At 49.1% G+C, this 25,881-nt stretch overlaps 1 protein-coding gene across 1 annotated transcript in view; it reads left to right on the top strand.

Annotated features, from left to right (window-relative positions):
- The window catches only part of LOC142559960 (phospholipid-transporting ATPase ABCA3-like), a 169,013-nt gene that overhangs the window by 94,372 nt on the left and 48,760 nt on the right, over positions 1-25,881 (top strand). The window contains exons 8-19 of the mRNA XM_075671675.1: positions 1,306-1,537; positions 5,350-5,538; positions 7,527-7,708; positions 9,399-9,521; positions 10,289-10,403; positions 12,435-12,589; positions 13,016-13,171; positions 15,729-16,199; positions 18,225-18,401; positions 20,185-20,526; positions 23,148-23,640; positions 25,511-25,636. Coding sequence (XP_075527790.1) covers positions 1,306-1,537; positions 5,350-5,538; positions 7,527-7,708; positions 9,399-9,521; positions 10,289-10,403; positions 12,435-12,589; positions 13,016-13,171; positions 15,729-16,199; positions 18,225-18,401; positions 20,185-20,526; positions 23,148-23,640; positions 25,511-25,636 — 2,761 coding nt within the window. The remainder of the gene's footprint in view (positions 1-1,305; positions 1,538-5,349; positions 5,539-7,526; positions 7,709-9,398; positions 9,522-10,288; positions 10,404-12,434; positions 12,590-13,015; positions 13,172-15,728; positions 16,200-18,224; positions 18,402-20,184; positions 20,527-23,147; positions 23,641-25,510; positions 25,637-25,881) is intronic.

The following is a 25,881-nucleotide window of genomic DNA, read 5'->3' as shown; positions in this document are numbered from 1 at the left end:
GTCTAGGGGTTATCACAAAAAAACGTTTTTGCGTTTTACATGTATTCGAAAAGGCCGCGTCGGAGTTGGGCCCGAGACAAAGCTTCCTCTTAAGGTACAGTAAAGCGAATTAAGGTGGATCAAGTTTGGTAAAAATTAGAGCAAAGGTTTGTACAAATCAGGACAAGGTAGATTAAAGCAGATTAAGGTGGATTAAGGTTGGTACAAATTAGAGCAAGGTGTACTAAGGTGGATTAAGGTAAAGTTGGGAAAGACACGCGACAATATGTGACTTCACGTATCGTGGACGTAAACAATAAATTAGAGAAGTCATTATGCTTTTGCATTCAAATCACGTACGGATACTTGACTGACCGTCAATTTTTTAAATACATCTAAAACGCAGAAATGAATTTGAGACAAACGGTGCGCCGATTTCAATGAAATTTGTTGCAATTGAGGGAGAACGGTAAATTATAGCAACTCTATAAAGCAAATTTTTTATTTAGGGCCTCTAGTTGTTTGAAACGATTCCAAGAGCTATTAGGTCAGGAAGGAATTGGCCAACCAAGTTTACAAATCCGAACCTGTGCATCGAAAACAGATATCGCACTTCTGTAAACCGCATCTGTTACAGCATTTCAAGCAGAAAGAATTTGCTTTATGAATTATCAGCCTACGTGAAGTTATTATGTTTACGAGGGTTTAGCAAAAGTTCTGCTCGCAAATCATTGCTTTATTCGACAGCGATGTATAATACAGAAATTCTCTGCACATTATGTCTGTTAATTGTGCATGAAAGGTAAATATTGCCATCCATCCGACTGTAAGACTAAGCTACAAAGAAAAAAAAGTATGTTTCTCAAAAAAGAAAGCGTCGCAGTTGAAGAATACATCGTCCTGGTCCAAGATTAGAATCCAGGACCAACGCCCTACCGGGGCGGTCGCTCTACCATGTGATCTAATCAGGAGGCTAGCAGATAGCAGAGTGAGGGCGAATTAATCGATAACTCGAACTGGGACACTGAATATGGCAAATCAGTTCTGCGGAAGCCCGAAAGGTGGTGGAGAGACCTTCCTCCATTTGCCATTAGCAGATGCAGTTTACAGAATTGTGACATGGTGTTTGATTGCTCAGTTACAGTATAGTAAACGTGATTGCCGAGTTTCCCGAAATTATGCTACTTAAAACACTTCTCGTAAAGAAAAAGAATAAAAATGATCACAAACTAAATTTAGATACCCGCTTCTTGCAGTGCCTATAGGTTGTAGCATCCTCTCGTTAATGTAACGAACCTCGGCAAATTCGGTGCCGCGGCTACGCAGGAGCTGCTCAGCATCGCCGGCACGAGCGAGCTCGTCTACTGGGGCAGCCACTTCCTGAGCTCGTCGTTCAGCGCGCTGCTGCTCAGCTGCGTGTGCATGCTGTTCCTGTACGTGTTCGGCTCGGACCCGGTGCTCGGCTACTCGGACCCCCTGCTCGTGCTCGTCGTGCTGGTCAACTTCAACAGCCTCGCCATACTGCACGCCATGTTCATCTCCGTCCTGCTCACCAGCAGTGAGTCTGTGCGCGCGTGTATGCCATACGTGCGTTGCATACGTTTCGTGCATGCACCGGATGTTTCTGCGGAGTCTATGGCCGATGTTCTTGAAAAATCGCCCGTGGCAGCTAGCGCACAATTCTCGCCTTTGAGCCGATCTTCGCGCTGATACTCGGATATTACTTGCGCGAGAAAATGGAAATGCGTATTTGACTAATTAAGAAAACGCCAGCATTTAGATATTTAGTAACTAATTCCCTTAGGCACGTATTTCAATTTACAAACTGTAGCCGGTAAGACTGCAATGGCCTATCCACTTGAAGATACTTCTGTGGATGACGCCATTTTCGAGATATGCGCCATCAAACTGACGGTGAAAATGCACTGTCGTTCTACTTACTTCCTTTAACGAAACGTCGTTTTATGCATATTATCTTAACAGTAAGTGGACAGCCAATGTGTATTTTCATCGCAAAGTTTGGGAATTAATATCTCGAAACTGGTGTCGTCCTGAGAATTTGTTTCAAGTTGCCTGGCGAACTTCCCGGCTACAATTTGTAAATTGTAATAGTAGGAGCTACCTTATGGCACGCAAGGTACCTAGTTAGAAAATTAATTGATTATGCATTTCGATTCCTCGAACAATTAATTCAGCTCAATGACTATAAATGTGCTATCTGCCGCAGGTGATTTTAAAAAAATTCTGTATGTTCAAAGAAATTAATCTCACGATGACTGTCGACGGTAATGCGATTAGCATTTAAGCAACGTAACGATACACCGCGTTGCAGCCCAACACACCGCCATCTTCTCAAAGAAATTATATCATAGGCACATAATGTCACCCTCGTCCATTAGACTATGCGTACCTATAGTTCTCGCCTCTGAAATACAAGTACAGACACCACCGCTCTTGCACGTGTCAGACCAGCTCGAAGACTAGGATTGTGCCAGGTGCTACAAGTGAATCTAAAAAAAAAAGAATGCCTAAGGTCTTCGCAGAAACAACGCGTATATGTGCGCATTGCCTTTGATGAAAAGGTTCTGTGGCGGCTGTTGGGTCGGTCGCTATCTCGCCGGATATATTTGTATATACAAAGGTTACATGTGCACGAAATGAAAGTATAAAGTATGTGTACTTCTGTTTCGCATAACCTGATCATATGATGTCGGTTTACAGGCATCTCTAAAGCCCACCGATCTGTTGATGGAATGGTGAATTGCGTTTATCGGATTCTTCGATTCGCTATATTTTCTTTAATGAGCGTGTATACGTGCTGCAAAAAACAAGTTCGCGGTACAAATTAAAAGCGAAACAAACAGACCGGGAAGCGACTAACTTGAGAGAAAAGGCAAAACCGATGTTTCCAAGAAAATAAATGTACCACCATCTTCCAGATGTGCCGAATTGGCAATTGGGACGTCTGCACAATAATACTAAATCAGATTTCAGCGTGCCTTTATTATCTGTGCATTCGCAAGCGCCGTTGAACACCAGCTGCCGCCTAGAGGACGTGTTCGAATAGGCCTCCTTCTGCAGCTACGCAGTACTGAGTCCGCTTTACCGCATCTTCTGTGGCTTTCTCGATGGCCGCCGCTGGAATTCTACGGCATACATCCGTTAGCCTTGCCTTGAACTCATCTGACGTCGTCGTCTCGATCATGCAAACTCGGTCTTTCACGTAACCCCTAAGAAAGAAATTGAGTGGAGAGAGCTCAGGTGACCTAGCCAGCCAATTTAGAGGCCCATGCCTTCCAATCCATTGCGCATGAAAAGTCGCGTCCAGCCAGTTTCGTGCTCGGCTGCTGCTATATGCTGGCGCCCCATCTTGTTGGTACCACATAAGTGGAAGACGTGACAGCGGGAATTCACTGAGAAACTCATCCACCACTCCTTGAAGGATTTCGTTTCTCGTAACGCTGTCCAGTCAGTGTGTGATCGAAGAAGATGGGACCGATTAAAGCGCCGGCGTAAATTGCGCACCCCCATATTGAACCACCACTGCTACTGGTGCTGATTGCACATTACCCAGTGTGCATAGTAGTCACTCCAACAGTGTGCATTATGCAAGTTTACTTGGCCGTTTCTGTGAAAATTGGCTTCATGCGTCCGTATGATCCGGTGACTCATCAGCTTTTGTGAAGAGTCATTTCGGGAAATCTATACGATTCTGCAGGTCCCTGTTTTCCAAGCATTGGTGCAGGTTAAGGTGGTACGGGTGAAAGGCCGAGTGATTTACAATCCTCCAAACTGATGACTCGGAAATTGCTATCTGGGCGGCCGCATCCCGCGCGCTAGCATATGAGGGTTTGAGACCATAAATGCCGGGACATCCGTGCGTAAGCTAGGACTGAAAGATGAGTCCTCTGCAGGCGTTTCTGGAAGCTGCCGGTTTGTCTCAGGTTTTCATAATTTCTGGTGATCGTCAATGTGTTTGGTCTACCACCACACTTCCGGGAACGATGTATATATTTGCGGCCTTCCTCTGGTTGCCATTTGCAGCTCGCAAGGCAAGGATCATTTATTCCTTCTGCTCATTAGAGAAACACATGGCGACTGGGACGAAACAAAAACGAACCTTTAAACCTTTGCACTGATGTTGTCAATTCGGTTTTGAGATGATAGTTCTTTGGCAAAAAAAAAAAGGAAATAGAAAAACATGTGTGCACTTTACGTTAAGACAACAGCTATCACAGCTTGTTTCCAACTAACGCCAAACGCGGTGTGCTGCTTCGGCCGGGACGCGGCAGATGATGCACTAGCTCGATCACGATGTTTTCCTTTATTTCCTTTATTTTGTTCTGACTAACTCACTGGGAGGCTGTTCGAGGCCTCATCATGCAAAAAAGGTGAGGCGTGCAGACAGGACACAAGACAAGTGGACAACACGAACGCCGTTCGAGGCCGCTGGTTTATAGATGGGGGCGGGAGCGCAGTCACGTGGTATTTTTATTATTTCGTGGGGTTTGTTTATCATTCAGGAAAAAAATAGTACGCAATTAGTGCATTGCTGAAAATACCGCAGTTAGATGTTATTTTGGGATGCCTACAAATGACTCATTGACGCTTTGATAATTAGGACAGCACTTCTCGAGTTTATTACAGTTAACCAACTAAATCTCAGTGAGAAAAAAAAATAATACTGGCGGCTATTCCGTGGTACTGAAAAGAAGTTGCACTAGGTATTCTTCGAGTTACGCAATTGCTCTTTATTTTTTAAATCTTGGTGCATGATAGTTGGGACACCGTGTGTATAGCACAAAAGAATAAACACGACGTACGTGGAAACACGTTCTTTTTTTTTACTGTCATACGTTTCGGCTGGACGGTTTCGTGCAGTGCAACTGATGGCCGTCTACTCCAGCCCGCCGTCAGTTGCACTTCGCTCCTTGAAGAGGCATGGAGTGTGTTGAGTGAGCTCCCGAACGCCTTTCCACGTTGGTGAACGCGGTTTAAATCATGGATCCGGCTCCTCGAAGAGGTGCGACGGAATGCTAATGCATTTCTCTCGCATTTACCGCTAAATCGCCACCGTGTTCTTAACGTGTGGATATAATTCAGCGTTTTTGTCGTGTTTTAGTTGACCGATAATTCGTTTATTTATTATCATTGCCTTAATTGAACCGACAAGTCACCGTCGTACTATATGGCCATCATATCCTTTGTGCCGTTAAACTCCATGATTCATCGCCGCACGTACGCCACGCGCCTCCTTCAAGTAAGTTCTTGCTGCTGTAGAACAACACCTTACCCCCCCCCCCCCTTTTTTTTTTCTTTTCAATGCTAGACATTTGTTGAAATAGCCCCGGTGCCTCGCCTTCCGCGCAGGCCGGCTGTCCATCATCGTCTCGATGATGTACTGGATCTGCAGCATCGCCTTCCCGTACCTGATGCTGCAGAACCCGCTGGGCCGAGGCTACTACCTGCGCAGCCGAGCCTCCAAAATCATCACGTCCGTGTCGCCCGGGATGGGACTGCACTGGGCGTTCATGGTCATCGAGCGCTTCGAGCGATTCCGTGAGCGCGCGTTGCTTTACCCGCTCTCCGAAATGATCCTCTGGAGATCCCTGCGCGGCGCCTGTGACGGGCTGATGAGAAGCTCTGTCGCTGGTGTTATCGTGTCACTTCGCGCCCGTGTTTTTCTGCGACGCCGTTTCCAAGATCAACCCGTACCAACTCGCCTACTGTGAGTTACTCTAAACGTAAATGCTGAAAGAGCTCCTCTTTGTATCGGGGTTGCTACGTCGATGCGATTTTCTCGTAGAAGTGTACTTAACGTCTACTTCATTCTAGGCGGCTAATTCAAGTCCTTTTTTACACCAATCGTTGCCGAATCTTGATTCCCTCGAACCAAAGCGCGCACTGAAAGCCCGTCTTGCTAAGGAAGCAATATGGCATATGAATCAGCCTTAACGTTGCTTGTGACAAATAATTTCAAGTGACAATGAACACCGGACAGGATCTCTCATCGATTGTGATGTACGCATTAATCCCGTATATATATATATATATATATATATATATATATATATATATATATATATATATATATATATATATATATATATATATATATATATATATATATATATATATATATATATTGCGAAGTGGAGCTTAACCGGCACGTTGCGGTCGATTTGACTCCGGAACGAAACCGAAATGTACAACTATATACTCATGAGCTTTTCAAGTTTTCATTCGTGCATTATCTGACCTTATGGCTCAGCTTTGTCATCTCATTTGCCAATGCGCACGAGTTTGCTGTCATCTCGATAGTGGCAGCATGGTTATCGTGGCGTTCGACGTGGCTCGTCGGGAGGCAGGAATGTTGGCAATGTACTTACCGAACGTTTGAACTTGGTCGCCGTAAAATAGTGCACCCATATCTAAATGCTTCGTACAGTTAGGTTGTCGCTTTTGCATAAAGAGGAGCACGAGAACCCACTCCCTTCCTTTTTTTTTCTTTCCCTGCCTTAGCGTGCTGCTCAGACGCACCGTTACTGGTATTCCATAATTATCCTTAAGTTGGGCAAAACAAACAGAAGCCGTTTCAAACCGGGCTCAACCAGTATTTTTCCTCTCCCGAGTTGATTCGGAAATGAACCGCTCTCACTGAATCGGAAAGAAAATGGGAATGAAAAAAAAAAAAAGGTTCCAGTTCGACATTGGCCTGGCGTGTTCTTGTTCTTCGAGTAAAATAACGTTTGTCGGCGGCTTCAGCTGACTTCGTAACTGAAGTACGAGGCAGATGGGTACTGTGAGTTCAGCAGTTAGTTTCTAGTACTTAATTCACTTTATTTTATTTTAGAAGCGTCATGACCTGTAAGAAGTCAGAAGGAAGCATCTTCTACTCCAAATTTCCGCATATAAGGAAAGGTTGAATTGGTCGCGAAACGGAGTCAAAACGGAATCGCGAAACGTTGTCCAACTGCAACCGATCGAATTACGCTGAACTAATCATGTTCGCGCATTTTGGTGACTTCGCGGCTGAGGCGAGCTTCCAATATTCTTTGTGGGACAACCCACAACATTGAAACGACGCGTGCACTCGTGTATAATTAACTAACGCGTACTAGGTCCCATTACGGTGTCATTAAAATGTGCGAAACTGGTGCTCAAATCGCCGCAACTACGTCCGAAAGGGTCTGCCAGCACACCTACTAGTCGTCTCGGTTCTCGTACTGTGGCCGGAGACGGCGCTGGCGCGCGTGAGCAACTGAGGAACATGTACTACAGCACCGCAACAGGCACCCCCTTTGCACCCGTGACAAATATGCTTCACCGCAACGCATTGCTAATGTTTCAACGCAAAACAAAACTGCACTGCAGCGAAGCTGGCTAAAAAGACGCGACGATTGTTTAACGCATGTCAACTTCTCTTCAGATGTGTCGGTGTCTCTTGGGGACTGTTTGCGAGCTCCGAGGCACCGAATGCGCGTGCAGTGCGATTTTGTGGGCATAGCTTGTATGTACTAAGTTGATGAGCACTTTTTTTTTTTAAGGTGGCGGCGTGCACTGGGGTAACATGCGCGAATACGATTCGACGCTGGACAACGTGAGCCTGTCCGAGCTGCTCGTGGTGAACGTGTGCACCTGCTTCCTGATGGTGTTCCTCATCTGGTACGCGGACAACATCATCCCCTGGGGACCGGGCATCCACAAGCCGCCCTGGTTCCCGTTCCTGGTACGAAGTCGCTACGCACGGAATAATGCATGGCTACTGTATATATAGCAGGGGTGTGCATAATGTATATAATATAGTAATTACGAGCAAGCTGTGTAGTTTTGATCCGCGGACTGGATTATTCGCCTCGGGAAATAGACGTTTCACTTCCTTCGAATATTCAATCGTGGCAGAATATGCGGGTTTACTGCGATCACGGGAGCATTGCCGCGTGATCGATGCATATTAAGGTTAGCGGCACCACGTGCCCGTACCGGAGATAGGCCGGCATAATCATTCACGAGTGCGCTGACTCATACTCGCTCCCTACTCATTTCACAGACGTCAGATGGAGCGAGTGTCGAAGGAATGGACGATAGTATCAACAGGAATGAGTTAACGCGAGGACGAACTGAAGTCGGTGACTGAACGTTTAAGTGGACGTGCGAATAGAAGCGACTATGAACGATAGTGAGTGCTGGTGAGCACGAGTCTATAGAAACGTGAGTTACTCGTACGAGCATGTACATGGAGTGAGGATATAACCTGCAAAAATATTGGTGTGCAAGTATGAGTGACCATTCGCTTTTGCTGCCGACCTATTGCCGACTTATACCTGAGGGAGACACGTGTCGGCATCGTATGCGAAGTGACGACGCGTCTGAAGTATGGCTGCTCCGATATCGATGGCGCCCATATCCACGCCCCGGCGACGGCTCCTACACCGAGTAACTGAAATCAATCTCGGGAGGATATGGTTTTTGCTAACTGCATGAGCCGGAAGCAATCGCAGAGCCGGAAACGCGCCATGGACGCTATGTTTTGAACACCACCTAGTCGAACCTGTCGAAACCTGATGGAACCTATCGGAAACTTCTCGGATGGGGTCATTGGTGCACGACGCGTTGTATGTCTGATTGCAGGCGCAGGGATAACACACGTGCGCCCACTAAACTCGATAATCCCAAATCTTGTGCCTGTTCTGTTTTGCCGGAAAGAAAGGTTTACCTCAGTCAGGTGTTCTTCTGGTAGTGAGGCTTGGCTAACGCTGTTGTACTCTGACCGCTACTAGGGCCCCTTGTAAGCCACGTGGCGGACAAAAAAACTGCGCGAGACACTTACTTCACCAACGAATGCGTTTATTTTGCAAACACAATATATAGCCCGAAGAAATGGAAGACGGCTGTAGAAAATTCACATTTCCAAATAGCATTGTAGCATTGTATATATGAAGAAAGGCAAATCTGTTTTTTTTTGTTGGATTTACTGTTTCTTTCTATATTTCCAAACAAAGAGAAAGATTATCAGATATTCGAAGGCCGTATTTACGGAATACTTGTTTTAGATTCGTCCGAAACATTAGTGATACCGTAACGCCATGTCAGCGCCACGTGACTCGAACATCACCTTCAGTGAGATACGCGACAATGAATTGCACATCGTCTATAGATTAGTTGTAAGCTAGGCGACATGTGTATCGATCTCATTCTCATCCCTTCCTAAACTTTTGTTTCATATCGTTATGAAATGATCCCTCCGCGATTCGTACCTGCTACTACCAACGCTCTTTGACGGCGTTCTTAGCGGTGAGCCGTTGCTACTTGTTGGATGACCGGCTTGAGTTTTTCGGTGCGGTGGCGGAGTCAACTTCGACCTACCCAGCGAGGCGCCAGTTGACCACAATTGTTAACGACCTCTGCTGCACGTGCAGAGAAGCTATTGGCTGCCACAACCAGCGAGGAATGTGAAAATCCGGCAGAGCGTGGACCCCACCCTGTTCGAGTCGGATCCACAAGATCTTAATCCGGCCATACAAGTCATCAGCCTCAAGAAGGTATGCGCAAGCTGCAAACATGCAAAAGGTAGCGAAATACGGCGCTCCCGCATATCACAAATTACCAAATGAGCACGAATTATTCAAGTAATTAATTTCAACAGTTTGCTATAATTTGGGCCGGTCAGTGCATACTTGGGCGAAGAAACAGCGCTTTTGAACATGGACAAGCGGAGAAGACGGACACGAGCGCTGAACAGCAACCATATTATTTATTCTTAGCAAAAGGCCACATATATGTGGCCATATCGCCAAATGCACTAATGTAGGACACGTTTACAAACCGCATTTAGGATATGACGACTCTTTCTTCAGCAACAATACGCAAGGTTCACTGACGAAGGATTCACTGACGAAGAAATCAGCATAATTGTGGATGGCTAATTGCTTCAGAAATCCAACCCGTTCTTCGTTCTCGATAACTTTTCAAGGTTATGTATTGGTCAAAGCCTGTATACATGCGATGATGACCGCATATAAGGCCTGTTGCTACGAATAAACATGGTGGTTTCTAGTCGGCTCACTTGTTGTCTCCTCTTGTCCCATGCAAACGCGCTGTTATTTCGCCTAAGAATGAATGAACGGAAAAACGGAAAAGATCGCAGAGGAAAAAATAAAGAACAGAAAGAAAGACGAAAACAGGAAAGGTATAAAACGCTGAAGACCAGCGGTTTAGTTGTTTATTTTTGTGCGTTTTTTGCGCTTTTTTGTTGCTTTTGCGTCCAGAAGTCGAACTACAGCCACCGCTTACGGCTCTGTCTTCGCAGTTCTACCGGAACTTCCTCTTGCAACGCATCAACCTGAAGATTTACCGGCACCAGATCACCGTGCTCACCGGACCAGCCGGTTCTGGCAAATCGACGATGATCAAGATGATTACAGGTAGATTGATTTTTAATGTATAGTGCTACACTTTTCGATTGACATCTACGTCGCAGAATGCTCGCTTTTCAGTGCACAGAGACCACGTGCAACATTTTATCCTACAATAATGCAAATTTGTGCGAGTGGAAGAAGCGTCACTCGAAACCACGAAGTAATTTTTGTCTGTTTTTATTATTCTGATTGCGCTATTCGGTTCTGACTGCATTCTTGCATTTATTTTCCTTCTTCGTTCGAAGAAGGAAGAAGTAAGTAAGAAGGCACGCTGTCTTGGCGTAGTGGCTTCGACGTTGCGCTGCTAAGCCCGAGGGCGCGGCATCGAATCCCGGCCTCGACGGCCGCATTTAGATGGGGGCGAAATGCAAAAAACGCCCGTGTATTATGCATTGGGCGCACGTTAATGGTCCCTACGGCGTACCTCATAATCATATCGTGCTTTTGGCACGTCCATCCCCATAATCTTTAAAGCGAAGCTATCGTTGCCTCTCCCTTCGGCTTTCCCACTGCTGCTTTGGTTAATTGATAAATAGAATGCGATGTGAGGAGGCAGAGTGACGCTACTATATAGATACGACAGCGGTTGCAGGCAAATTGGATAAACTTAAGTCCAAGGTTCACCGTGCACATTTATCGAGTGGATAACTTGCGCAGGGCGTGCAGAAGCAGAGCCGTATTGCGCACTGTAGGGTCAAGGCACGGAAAGGGTCACCCGGCAAATGAACACTTCGATGTACGCCGCGGTAGCTTTGCGGCCATGGCATTGCCCGAGGTCGCAGGTTTGAACACGACCATGGCAGCCGCATTTCTAAGGGCATGAAATAAAAGAAGAAAAAAAAAAAACACTCCAGCACTGTTAAATTTAGGGACTCGTTAAGGAACACCCCGGTGTCAAAATTAATCCAGAGGCGGCCACTACGGCGTACCTCATAATCCGATTGTGGTATTGGCTCGTACCGCCCGATAATTCAATTAAAGTTTAATACTTCTGCCCCGATTCCATGTGCCATGAGATGGAATGACAACACTCAACCCTCTCAAAGGTCATGAAGTATAGCGCACAACGCCTCAAGCAAACACGTGAGCCTGTGCGTTTTGTTTACTGCACAGAAAAACAGCAGTGAACCAGTGCACGCAAGGTAACGTTTAACATAACTCGCCACACTTGTGTTGGACCACACTTTGAAGAAATTAAACATTCGCCGCCAACATCACCGCTAATTATCGGTAATCAAAGCAAACGGCACAGAAAGCTTCGCTTACATCGATTCCCACAGTGCAAGGGACCCGCAGATTTCTTGTTGTGTTTACTTCAACCTTTTCGATTTTTATTTGTTGCGATTCGCTCATTCGTTGTACTCAGAAATATATTTCAGCTATGTTATAACGCACGGAATAGTTATTCACAACACCAGCCATGGCGGCTCAGTGGCTATGGCGTTCCGCTAGTGAGGAGGGGAAGGTTGCGGGTTTCATCAATCAATCAATCAATCAATCAATCAATCAATCAATCAATCAATCAATCAATCAAAGTAAGGTAGAACTGAGCTCTACTCGGCGCTCAAGTTGCCTAACTGGACACTTAATGTATCAAATTATGTCTAACAGACCTGCACGCAACTGTGACACTTTTATTTTATTTGCAAATGCGGTCGGCACAAATCAGGACCAAGACGGTACCGTGTGGGAAAACGACTATCGTTCAACTTACAATACGCAGTAAGCAACAAGAAGAACAGCACTCTAATCATACGTCCTAATGCTGGAATCATTCGGAAAGAAGAGCAGAAAACTGTTCGCGAGTTCTTGCATTTGGTACTTGGGCTGGGTGCCAATTTCAGCCATACGCTGTTGAAAAAGAAGAGAAAGTGTAACACTCTTTGCAAAGTTGCTCGTTACCGTTTCAAATATGTTTTTGAATGTAACTCTCGCATTTCCACTGCGGGGCGTTTGCGAGCCTGGGATGACCACGCAGTCTGTCCGCACCAGTGCGAACGTGACGCGTGGGGCGTTGACGTCGTGCCGCGCTTGCAGGGTTGGTGCCTCCATCTAGCGGCCAGATAATCGTGGACAACTACGACGTGGTGCTGCACACCGAGGAGGCCCGCGAGCGGATCGCCTACTGCCCGGCCGATAACGTGCTCTTCGACGAGCTCACCGTCGAGGAGCACCTCATCTTCTTCGCCATGGTGAGCTGCTGGGCGCCGCGCATTTGCGTGCTTCGCCGAGCGCGTTGGTGCGAAACAGGGGCGCTGTTTAGAACATGCCTACATCTCCCCCCGAGACGACGAACGGTGTCTATTTCGAAAGACTAAAGTTGGCGTTTGTGGCTGGCAGTGGGCGGTGGGGTTGTTCAAATAAAAGTTGCAGCGTCTGCTACAGTTAAAGATGCGTGCTAAAGTTCGAGCGCTGCGCAATTTCGAGTGAACAATGAAACGTGCTGGAAAATTCGCGAGACTATGAAGGAGCGGAAAGCAATCTTCGCCACTAGACGTGTTTGCAAGAAAAACGGCGCCATAAAAAATCGCATATCATAATAAGTCAGAAAGCCGCAGTCTATAAAGTAGGGCGTGTATGATTACTTCTCTCTCCTCCGTGGACGCGCACACACCCAGCTGAAGGGACTGTCCGCGAGCAAGATCCGGGTCGAGATCAACCTGCTGCTTACCGACATCCAGATGTCGGCCTACATGAGCTACCGGCCCTCGACCCTGTCGGACGGAATGAAACGTCTGCTATGCGTCGCTATAACTCTCCTGGTTGCGTCCAAGGTGAGTTTGCCCCCAGAGTTTAGTATTAGCTGCGCAGGAGAAAGGACCGCTGAGATCGCTGAACCGCCATGGCTCTGGGACGGATTGTATATAGTGTAATATAGTCAACATACGGGACAGTGAAAAATGGAACAACAAGAGCGCTGAACTTCAAAACCTCATTTCGCTATATGCATACAGCCACGCATGCGTATATAATCTAGCCTTTTCGTGGTTTTTGTTTTTGTTGCCACCACTTCAATGGGCCCCATCGCAGAGCTATCGCAGCAATGGAGACGAGGGGTGAATAGTAGCAAAGGCAGCAAGGTGCAAATCAGTAAACAGCAAAGAAGATTAGTAGCTAGTCCATAATAAAATCTGGCTGAGAGCCAGCTTATCTATTTGCCTGTTCTGTTTGTTTGTGCCTTTTGATATGCTTGACAATTATGCAGCAACTAGCCTTCACTTACACGCTTTACGGTGGGAAGTAAAGTGTTATGTCTCAACGCCACAGAGGCGTTAATTGGACGTTGGCCACGAGTCAAACCACCATCAATCCATCATCGCCTATCTAGACGTCAACGGAGCGTGGACACCGACTCCTGACGGGTCCCACAAAAGGCCCTCACCCCACCCTTTACCTGTCAGCCTGAGCGAAGGATGAAAAGGAGGGGAACAACGGTCGATGACACGAGCGTCGCAGGTCGCTCTCTTGCCACACATTCCAAGCCAGTCTCCTCGGAGACGGAGTTACTGCGGGTTGTTGCGAGCATGGGCGTGGTATCGCGGCAGAGTCGAGGAGTGTGGTTTGCTGCTGGGACAGGTCTTCAGGTTGCCTAGTCGATTCGCCTAGGATTAAAAGCGGAGGTTTTGCGACAGCGAGAGAGGGTCCTGGTATGAATTCGGACGTTTAACTTGCTCTCGCATGGAGTGGGCTTCCCTAACTGGAGCCGTGTAACTAAGCCAATAAACCACTTTTTATTCATTTTCTACTACCTGACGTAGCAGTCGATGGGCTTGGTGGGTTCCCTGTCCTAACGCCATCCCGAGTCGCAACAAAAGGCTTCTTCGGATCGGCACGTATTCGCTCGCGCAGTGAAGTCAATTATCGGCCTGCGAGTTTTTGGCTTCTCAGTTAAGCTTCCAGCTTGCTGCTGGGTAGGCGCGCGCCATTGCCACATACGCATACTTGCACAGGATATCGTATGTGTATTTTCATTTTATATATTATCCCGCAACAACCCGACGGCGGTGTGGTGGCCCCGCTCTCGGTGATTACAGCGTTATATGTGTGAGCAGACGGTACAGATTCCACGAGAAGCTCACGACAGTATTATTTCACAGTGCTTTACGGTATGGCCGACGTCTGTATATAGTCTTAAATTTGCTTTCCGAACAATAGCATAACAGAAAGCATGGCAACATCCTGTCACGTCTCAAGACGGCGATGAGAATTCCTTGGACATTTTCCACGTGGCATTCCTTTCATCTTCGCGAGTCCAGACCCGCGCCCGAGCCCCACATAGACGCACAAACAAAGGAGCTCACTTCGAGATGACAGCCGCTTCCTTTCGTGGAAGCAGTGACTATATACCGCGAAGACCCCTCTACCTGAACCTGACAAGCTGAAGTAATTGATGAACGGGGCCGACGTCGAAGGCAGCTGTGAGAACAGCGTCCGCCTCGCTTTTCCAGATTACCATGCAGTTGCGCCATGTGCGGCAGCAGTGGTGCGACACAGGAGGCGGAGACGGCGGAAAAGTGCGACGTCGGGAGAGGGATTTTGCGACTGAGTCGACGATTGTAATGAGTAATAATAATAACATTTAAAAAAACGGTTCTTCGCCAAAACAGCGTGCGGTTGACTAGTAGAAACAGAAACAAATGCCACGCCGATCAGCGCAGCCGGCACAACGCGTAGCAGCTGTAGCGTTCAAAACGCGCGCGCCCAAAACGAAAATCGAAAGTGTGGTTCAGATGTTAATCGCATCCCCTTGGTGCGCTGCAGTCAATTTGGCTACTGAGGTCTATGGGAGTGTCTGCTCTTGTTGAATCTCATTATGAGATTAGTGCGTGCGGCCACCATGCCTCCTGTCTACGTGCCTATCGACGCGTCGGTGATGTTGCACTTGGGTGCTGGCTAGAAATAGCCGGCGGCCTGTACCTGTGCCTTATTTTTTAGTTGACTTGTACCGAGGCACTAGTCGATGCGTCAGAATAAAGCAGTAAGCCCCTGCTGCCACGATCGGTTTGCTTCAGTCTCTCCAAGCCCTACACCGAGGATATATGCTATGATGTTTTTAAGTACTGTGAAGTTCGTAAATGGTCGCGCCCAACCTTAACTCGGAACCGAAGGCTGTTCGAATAGGGCCAGGAGGACTGGGGACTCGCCAGTGAGGTCTGCGGCACAATATAACTTGTTCTTGGGCCAGTTGGTTGATACTTGGTGAAGCCATGGCAACGCAAATAAAGCGACCAAGAAAGACAAGAGCAGACACCACGGAGGCTATACTACTATAGTATAGCGTCTGTGGTGTCGGGTCTAGCGGTGTCTGGTCTGGTGGTGCCTGGTCTCCAGAGCAAGATCATGGTATTCGACGAGCCGACGGCCACCATGGACCCGCACAGCCAGCGCGAGGTGTGGGAACTGCTGCTCAAGGCCCGCCGCCACTGCTGCATCCTGCTGACCACGCAGAACCTGCGCGAGGCCGACGTGCTGGGCGACAAGGTGGGCATCATGAACAAGGGCCTGCTCTGGTGCAGCGGCTCGCCGGGCTTCCTGCGCGAGCGGTTCCGCGCCGGCTACAACATCCGCATCGCCAAGGAACCCGGCTGCGACACCGCCGCCGTCGAGACCGTCCTGCGCCGCCACATCCCGCGCGCGGCCGTCAAGAACGACTCGAACGCCGAGGCCGAGTTTGCGATGGGCGCCAACCCGGGCAACCGGCGCCTCACGGCCATGTTCAAGGAGCTGGACCGCGAGCGGCGCAACCTCAAGATCGGCGCCATGAGCGTCGCCATGTCGTCGCTCGACGAGGTCCTCGACAAGGTGCGTCCGCGCTCCTTGAGAGCGGGGCTTCGAGGAAGACTTGTGCACCCTTCGATGCTGTCTCAACACAATTACCGTAATCGGGAAATATGCCGGTGACTTATCATTGCCAGAAACAGAATGTCGTGTCGGGATCCGTACGGATCGCAAAAGTAATTTTCGTTCAGAAGGGCATATGATCGAGCTTTCTGCGTTCTGTTCACTCCTCTGTGCCATCTGTTATTGTTACGCCGTTTCTCAACACGATGATTAAGTCATTTTGTTTTGACATTGGCCGGTGACCTGCTTGATTTTAACTGACCAGACGGTATTCAGTCCAATTCTTTACCAAAATAATGGCAATCACCTATTTAGCGTGGCTTTCCTTCCTTTATCGCTGAGCGACCGGTACTTCCAAGTCACGAACGGCTTGCGCGTATCAGCGCGACATAGTCTTTCTTACGGGAAAGTAGCGAGCGCAAAGTGTTGAAGGGAAATGCACGCAATGTTGCGATTATTGTTTGGAGAGAAGTAAAAGCGCCGAAGGGTGTAAAAATTCTTTAGCAAGCACATGAATGGAGACGGCTGTGTACCTTAAAAATGTAGGCGTCCCGTGGAACTTTTGTCTCCAATCGAAAACAGTCGTAAACAGTGCGCGCGTTTCCTTTCCTTAACGCTGTTTCTTGACAGGTAATTCTATAGGTCACGGTGATAAGGCGCAGGCCGTTCTTGACACGGAAGTGTCGCGAGCTCAGCGTGAAAAAAAGAAAACGCACCCTAGACGGATGGCAATAATTGACATCCAACGTCGCCTTCCCCCGAGAATGTTGTGCCGTGCTGTGACCGGCGTAGAGAATTCTTCCGCAAGCTTGCTCCACAATGTTGTTTGGTGGCTTGAAAATTTTGGTTGGTCGGAAATGAATAGTTTAGGTGGATTGCAGCTCGGGGCGTGTTTCTTTGAACCCGCCGCGGTATAGCTTTGTGACTATGGCGTTGCGCTGCTGAGCTTGAGGTCGCGGATTCGATCCCTACCACGTCGGCCGCATTTCCCGGGGGAGCGAAATGCGAGAACGCTCCCGTACTTAAGATTTAGGTGCACGTAAAGCCATGTTCACATCTATTATAGTGTGTAAATTCGGAGAAAGAAAGATGAAAACATTTTGCTCAAATAAAGGCAGGAATTAATGCATTTTATTAAAATGATTAAAAGAAAAAGAAATTATTGCATTTTCTACCATAAGGCAATTGTCAATGAAAGAACCCCAGCTGGGCAAAATTAATCCGGCGTCCCCCCCCCCCCCCCCCATGCGACATGCTTCATAATCAGGTCGTGGTTTAGGCACGTAAAACCCCAGAATTAAATTAATATTTTTGCCATGTTTCTCGTCTCGGATGGTTCCGAGCACTCCTTAAACGAAGGATTTCGATTTGATATGTGAAGAGTGTTGAATACCTGCAGGCAGAAATAAAGCGTTAAGCTCTTTTCGAGGGGAGTGTCAGGTGAACTGCGTGCAGCTACCGCGTTCAGAAATATCTACTCCACAGTTGACAAGAAGCAAAGGGAATACGAGCAGGAAGTACGTGCGGTTGTGCTTGTGCCGTTCACTTATGTTGCTGTTAATGTTTCCCACCGTTCCGCGCATGGTACTTTTGTTTAAATTTTGAACTGCCTTAGTTTGTTTAGTATTGTTGATTATGTACGTTACAAAATTACCAGCTATTACTACGCTGTCACATACAACGTATCTTGCAGGTTCAGTCAAGCTGCTTAGCTTTTAGCCCAAGGGGACGTTTCTAGTATGTACTAGAAGAATCAATAAAGTTGAAGTTGACCTTGAAAAAGACTGTATAAGAAGTAGCAGGACGTCAGCGAGCTATAGCCCCTGCTTGAGCCTTCCGTTATATTCTTTATGGCTAGGCTTCAACGCCAATCGTCACGTGACGCTCCCAACTAGGATGTTTTATCTTCCTTCATGTTCCTGAAAAAAAAAAAAAAAACTCGCCCAGCCTCGCAGCAGCGACTGTTTCGTGCCTGCGAATTCGCAGGTGGTCCACGACCCGACCTTCCAGTCGGGCATCGAGACGTGCACCCCCGCGCACACCGATGACGAGCCGGTTTACAGGGCGACCAAGGAACCGGGCAGCAGGAGCTGTGCGCGGCAGCTGGCGTGGCTGCTCAAGAAGCGGTTCTACATCTGGCTGCGGGACTGGAACCCGCCCGTTGTACGCTGCCGACGACAGATGGCGCCAACAGCGCCTAAAGTCGCTATTGCCATTCCGCCAAAGCGAACGGCGTCGCTAAAACAGTGTTAAGATTAAGACGCATATCAGCCGTGGTCGGGTAGCGTAAGAATTCGGTGTGCATTACAGTGCCCCTTTAACAGGCCCGTCAGAAATCTTGGTTACGCGCAGGAAGTTGAGCGTCGTCCAGAGAGCGTTCTATTGTAATAACGTTTAAAAAAATGGTTCCGTAGTAGCCGAAAGAGAAGCAAGCGAAATTTTGCGAAGCCGTGGTGCGAGCGACCTGTACCTGGAAGGAGGCGATCGTATGTCCGTTCTCTCGACCAACGCACGCAAGCGACACTGCCTTTGCTTGTCCCAATAATCGTAGCCGTGGATCCACGGGACGTTTGCTTGACGAACCCCGTCTCCTTCTTTTATTGTTTTTCCTTATTACGTTCTGTTGTGGCTCGCACTCTGCGCTTGACGGGAATTCGCGATTTTTCCGTGCTCTGTGCGCTGCTGGCGCTACACACGTGTGGCGCAGAAGGGCCGCGCGTGTGCCTATGTTTCTGCCGGCGGGAAGACGGGAGTGACGCCTCCGGGAAGGCCACTCGGGTCCTCTGCCCGAATTTTCGGCTCTGTTCGCGGCGTAGGTAGGCGTAATAATTTGCAGACGCGATCGTCACCGCGTGTTCTACTCGGCACACTTGTCTGTTTGCAACGGCCAAACCTGCTGGGGGGCCCTTTGAAGAAAACCCGGGTGGTTCCGCGATGCGGTGTCTCTAGTATCCGAACCTGCATCAGTACTTGAGCACGGCCGAGAGAGAGAGAAAGGGGGCACGCTGACGTGTATACGCGAGAGTATATATACAGCCTGGATTCTACAGGCCCCAATGTATAGTTGAACTTTTATTTTCTTTTTCGAAATTTTCACTTTCCGAAAATTTTTCTCGGGGGACAACCTTTCTGCTGATGATTTACTATTGAGCAACACCTTTACGATAAGTGCTATCGCTGACGAGTCGATGTGCTTCGGTGACCACCAGTGCATGGAACGTAGACAAGGACGTGTGCTCACATACACCTAAGTTTATTGGTAATCAGTCCGTTAACTTGTTTCGTTATGCGTGAGGTTAGTAGACGAGGCATGTATATGACAAAATTCCGGCAGAACCCATTATACGAGGTGCATGTCGACGTTAATGCGACTAGCATTGAAGCAACGTGTAGCGTCCCGCCGCATTGTCACCCCCGAAATGCCTCACGTATGAGGCGCGTACTGCAGCCCGGCTCCTCCCGCGTTTCCCTTCATTTAAGAGCGGTGCACACCCAGTGGCGCATGGAAAGTAGCGAGCGCAACTTGGGTCCCTGGACGACGCATGTCTAGCGACCCACGTTGTCTTCAGACGAGGTCACTGAAGAGCGGCACATGTACCCATTGATCCAGGTTGGCGTGAATGAAAACGGTCAGATCCGGACATAATGAATGAATGAATGAATGAATGAATGAATGAATGAATGAATGAATGAATTTGTTTTAAGGAAAATGACGGCTCTCGGCCGCCGTTGGTGATTAGGTGGACATCGGAAAATGCGTGAAGTATCCTAAGAATGCTAATCACATTAACACCGGATTTAGTAGTAAGGGTAACTGGAAGTAGGCGCCCGTTCTCGTCTCCTCCTCCGTTTCGCGCCGTTCGTCAAAATTCGGAACCAACCCGCCCGGAGCTACACGCAGCTGCGCTCTCTCGGGCGCAAAGCCGCGGGCGCTTGCCTGTCGCAGGTCCGCTGGGTGGTTCCGGTGTGCGTGCTGCTGCTGGCGACGCATCTGCAGCGGCAATTCTCCGAGGAGGACATCGTGTCGTCCAACTTCTACAAGGACCGGCTGCAGTACACGATCAGGGCCCTGCACGTGCCCTCGCCGCTGAGCTTCGTCTCGGCCAACCGGAGCCGCGGCGACCCCGTGGTGCGCCACCTGCGCAAGCTGTTCGCCGAGGAGGACGTCCGGCCGGTCTACATCGGCTCCGACCACACCAGCTCGCGCCTGCTGGACTACGCCGAGGAGTACCCGAGGCTCTACAACTACCGGATGCTCTTCGGCGTCGTCTTCACGGCCAACAGCACGGTCGGTGTCCATCGTTTCCCTCTGGCCCGCATGTGTCGAGACCGGTTGGGGTAAAGCCCCTGCATCTACGTGCCACCGCCGCTTTCTGGTCGGCGGAAACGTGTATGGAGGGGCTTTAGGTTGGGGCACCCGCCGCCGCATCATCGTTTTGTGGTGTCGCGCTGCTGGATGCACGAAGTCGCAGCTTCGATTCTCGGTCACGGCGACCGCGTCTCGGTTGGGGCGGAATGTAAAAACACGTGTACAGTGTGCGCAGGCGTTGTCGCGTTAGGGGAGTTTTAGCATGTCCGCTATTCCGGTTTAGCAAGTGAGTTTCCATAATTGCAGGCTAACGGACACTGACATAGCAACATATTGCGAGGCTTCGTTTAACCATAATGCCTTATAGACATGTTTTCGTGTTCATGAGTGTTATTGTCGAAAAAAGAAATTAAGGCAAAGTGCTTACGGTCGCGCCACTGCCGAAAATCTGCACCAGTAACGAGGTAAAATGCAGTTGGTTACTGTCATAATAGCCCTGTGTTTGTCTGGTTGAGCTATGCGCCACCAGCCCGACCGCTCACGTTTGTGCCTCCGGTAAACTCGGCAATCCGCAACAGCCAACGCATATACCGGACGCGCTAAAGATGCATACAAATGTGCGCCCACATTGGGGTTCAAACCACGGGTAGTCAGGATTGGTCTGGAGTCCCGCATGAAGCTGTAGTCACCAGACGACGTGACGGATATTCAGTACGTGGACGAACATGACGTGGCTCGCGGCCGAGCAGTCGCTCCGCACAGAAAGGCTGCGTAGACGCTCTCCCAGAAATCTCGCCAGCTCTTGAACCGAGGTGGAGGGGCTGACTGGAGGGTTGTTCTCATATACGGGCGTAAATCGGCGATCGGTGGGAGCGTGTGTATCGAGCTTAACCCACCGTGCAAATTTAGGCGCCCCAATATTTATTTTAAACGCCCAGGACACGTTGAGTGGCTGGTTGATTCATTCCGACTGTTGGATGTACTAACTGTGCGAAACTTAGGAAATGACAACACGCGATTAGAAATCCAAACATGACAAAGGCTCAGAGGAAGCTAAGAGACTTGTATTCGCCAGCTGTTGAGCTGACTAAAATAAGTCCCCTCGTCGAAACCTTGGCTCCTGCCTGAGGCACTCGTTTGTTCTGTCACTGTTGGTAGAAGTAGGCACACATAAAGGTTTGTCTTGATGTTAACTTTGCATTATAAAGAACACTAATTACGTGCTAGCGAACTTATGACTGATTTTTATGTATTACCGCTTAAGTATATGCTGTCTTTATTTTTTTTTCTGCATGCTATATTACCGACCAATCAGGGCCGAACCCAGCAATTATTTTCTGGAGGGGTTTTGCGTGAACAACGGTGGCCATTTATATACGATATATATCAAATTATTTTCGCGTGTGTATCAAGCACATCGATAACATATGACAGCTGGCTATAATACATATAATGCATATATTGACTTGGGCATATAATGACATATGTGCAAGTTTGGCCAAGCAGTATATCGCCGCGGCAATAAGTATTAGGGCCCCCTAACTGTCCTCCTAGTTATGGGCCTAGTTACGGGCATTACATACTTTGCAACCGTTGCAGTGCGTTTTTTACTTTGACCATAAACATATTATCCTTCTCGGAGGCAGATGTCACCTTCATGGACTGTGACAGCACCAGGGCTATAGGGGAGACTCTGTATGGAAAGGGTTCCGGAATATTGCATGCATCTATGCTTGAGTATATCGCATACATACTAGATTGTTTGCATTCCACAACACATGAGAATGCGTCCTCCTCGGCCAGGGTTCATGCCAGCAAGGGCGTGCTGGGTAGCAGATCGCCAAGACATAGGGGACACGGCGGCGGGTACCAAAGACATTGCGAGATCAGCTGAGGAGCAGCGTTTTGCTTTATCGCGGGGTCTCAAAGGGCCGAGCCCGTGTGAACGCTAATGGCCAGCTTGCGACTGCTGGCGCTCACAGCGATAACCAGAAGGGGAGCGAATCTACGACGTGTATGTTGCGTCTCCTTCGCGCCTAGTGGTAACCATCGTGGCTGACAGACGCACATGATTACCAGCTGTACTCGTGGACCATGTGGAGCACGTCTCGACAGGGACTGTATACAGTGCCGCTATCGCGCTCTGGCGAAATAAACGCGCCGTCGGCGCCGGACAACGCCGCGGTGAAAATTCGTCAGAAATAACTTCCACATCGCAGCCACTTAAGTGTTTCGCTCTATAGGCGGCAAAGTTATAGTGCGCTGAAATCTCGACCATCTTTTCACGGGTGGTCTTCCTCAAGGACTGAGCGAACCGAGTTTAAGTAGCGTCGGTAATTTTGACGGCAACCGGCGTACAAACCACGATATAGCCGATTGCCCTTCGGCAACGCTGACGGAGCCTGTGGAACCATCTGCAGGATAAATTATCCCGAATTTCTCACAGCGCGAACGTTTAGCAGTGCGGATTGACGGACAAGACGTGTCACACGCTGGCGTAGTCGTCGTCGTAGCAGTCGGCCCCCGAGCTCAGTGACGGTAATGGCGGCGCCCGGCGCCGACACCGCAACGTATATAGACGCGTCCTCGGCGCGCTGCAGCCCACGCTGTGGTACAACGGCCAGTGCCCGCACGCGGCCCCGCTGCTGGTCAACCTGTACCACTCGGCGGTGCTGCGCAACATCACGGACCAGCCGGCGGCGCGGTTCGTGCTCGTCAGCCACCCGTACAGCAACGAGACCGGCCGCCACGGCCGGGGCGGCGCCGACGAGAAGCGGGACCTGCAGCAGCTGCTGCAGAGCAAGCTCTTCTTCGGCGGCGTGCCGCTCAGCGCCGACACGCTGGTCGTCGAGGTACTCATGGGCATCTTCGTGCCGCTCGCGCTGTGCTTCCACGCGGCCAGCTTCGTGGTGTTCCCCATCACGGAGCTGTGCAGCGAGTTCAAGCGGCTGCAGCTCATGACCGGCGTGTCCGGCATCGTCTACTGGCTCAGCAACTTCGTCTTCGACACCGCGCTGGCCGCCGCCTGCGCCTTCGTCTTCGTGCCCACCATCTGCTTCAGCCACCGATACCTCAAGAGGCCCGAGTACATCGGCGAGTACAGTATACACACGCGGGCACCGCGCGCGCTCGCTTTAGCGAGAGACATGTGTGGACGACAGAAAAGAACAGCGCTTCAACGCGGGACGCAGATGAGGAACCACACGCACGCACTACGCTGACTTGGCAACTGCGTGTTTATTATCTTGCCTTTTATGCAGAGCAATAAAGGCAGTGTCCTCCTTTGTGTGCTGTCTTGAAGCGCTGTTCTTTCTGTCATAATGAGCCAACTAGCCCGTCAGTCGATGCTTGCAATGTAGATGACGGCGCACACATCTCACGAGGAGGAGGCCGTCCGTGCCGTCATGCTTCCGCGGGTCATCTCGCCCAGGGGCCGCATATTGTGGCTACTTATTTTTCGTTCACTCTTCAGTGGCTGGGCAGCCGCCGTTCTTTAATGCGAAAGTGTTGTATGTCCCGTGAGGCAGAAAAGCCGGCGTTGTCCGCAACAAGTGGCTACAAAGATCATCATCATCAGTGACTTCATCAGCGTCTTGTATGACGTCAGCAGTAACACAGAATTAAAGTTCGAACAAGTTTGAGTAAGGTGACTTAAGGTGGAATAAAGTGAATTGAGGTTGCAGTGCGTGACGGGATACATTTCAGCGAAAGTCTAGCAACACCGGTTCGACTTCGATTCGCGTTGGGTGGGCTTCGGGCAATCGGGAGGGAAGGTTAAATATTGACTCTATCGACACACCAGCGAAGGGCGGAATTAGACCACAAGGAGTTAGGAAAAGACGCACAAAGGAAGAGGTGACATGCAGGGTGCTCGCAAACTGGAAAAATGCCTGGAAATTGAAACGCAGCTGAATGACGAAGCGATTAGTGTATACGTCTTGACCGAAATGCATCTACGACATTTAGAGCAGCCGCCTTTTATTGACAGTTTTGTATGAGAAGGGTGCAACATATCTAGGTCGAGGAAAGGCGGTCAAGGAAAGACCTATTTAGCGCCGCGTAGCCTAAAGTGTCACTCAAGGTCCCGAAGTGCACTCCCCGTACGTGCACTTAACTTGCCCGCTAGACAGGATTATAGTCTGGATGGGACTGAGCTTAAACAGTCACAGCGCGCGATGCTTATAGACAAAATCTGTTTTTCTCTGAATTAGTACCACATTATGGCACACTTAATTGACTGGAATTCAACCTAACCTAACTCAACCTAACCTAAACATCAACATCAAAGGCGGATATGAGAGATGGACATGGCCTCTGAGAATATGTGCGCTTTCAGATCTCAGAGGCCATACCTTGTGAATGTGTAGCTTTCTTTCCTTGCTCGATAAATTGGTGCGCAGAGCGCATTGTTGTTAAAGCCCGCGAAAGATAAATTAATTTTCGTTGAGTCGCGTGGCACATTGGTTGGCCGATGCGGCCAGTGTCGCTGGCGTCTAATGACTGAGGATGAACAGGGCGATGAAGAGCTCAGCCCTGACGGAAGCCGGTGTCGTGACGGGACCGGAGGCGGCCCGGTTGACAACTGTGTCAATTGGGAGTTTTCGGTAGCCTGCGCGGTTGCGATAATCTCGCATTTCCCCACAGTCAGCATCGCAGACGTTGACTGCGATTAAATTTAGCCTTTTTCTCAGATTCCTTCCTCCGAAAACTTCTACACGAACAGCTCGCGCAGTGCGACCGTCTTGAATGGACCCCGAAATTCCTCGATTAAATGCTGCAGCGAAGGAAAAGACGCTACGCCAGAACAGGCATGGAATTAAGGACGCACGTTACTGAGAAAGTCGGCGCGATTAGTCGGTGCACTCGTGCACGTCTCCGCGACTACCTCAGAAGACCTTGCTAAGCATGCGTAATGGTTACTGTGACAGTTATGGTGTCACAATGGCACGCTTGTGTCCTGTAGCGGTGCTGTCGATGCTCTTCCTGGCGCACGGTCTGTCCATGGTGCCTTTCTGCTACGTGGTGTCCTCCCATTTCAAGGACAGCTCCTTCGGCTTCTCCATCATGGTCATCTTCATCTTTTTCACCGGTGAGTTTCGGTTTCGTTGCGTATTTCACTGCGCTTAAGAAAGACTGAAAAAAAAAAAAAAAACGACTCCATGCATCTACGATACCGTGTGCCATCACACGGACCACGTTGACGTGCAGAATGCGTGGCTTTGCAGGGCTTGTCACGTGAGTTAAAGAGGGATAAACTGGTCGACGTTTAGATAGGTAGGCCTATTTCTGTCAAATGCGACTTCGCGGCATGTGACAACGCGGCATTCTCGCGCG

Source organism: Dermacentor variabilis, chromosome 10, assembly GCF_050947875.1.
Source record: "Dermacentor variabilis isolate Ectoservices chromosome 10, ASM5094787v1, whole genome shotgun sequence".
In the NCBI taxonomy this organism is placed as follows: domain Eukaryota; kingdom Metazoa; phylum Arthropoda; class Arachnida; order Ixodida; family Ixodidae; genus Dermacentor; species Dermacentor variabilis.
Note: the sequence above shows the minus strand (reverse complement) of the source record. Positions and strands in the feature narration are given on the sequence as shown.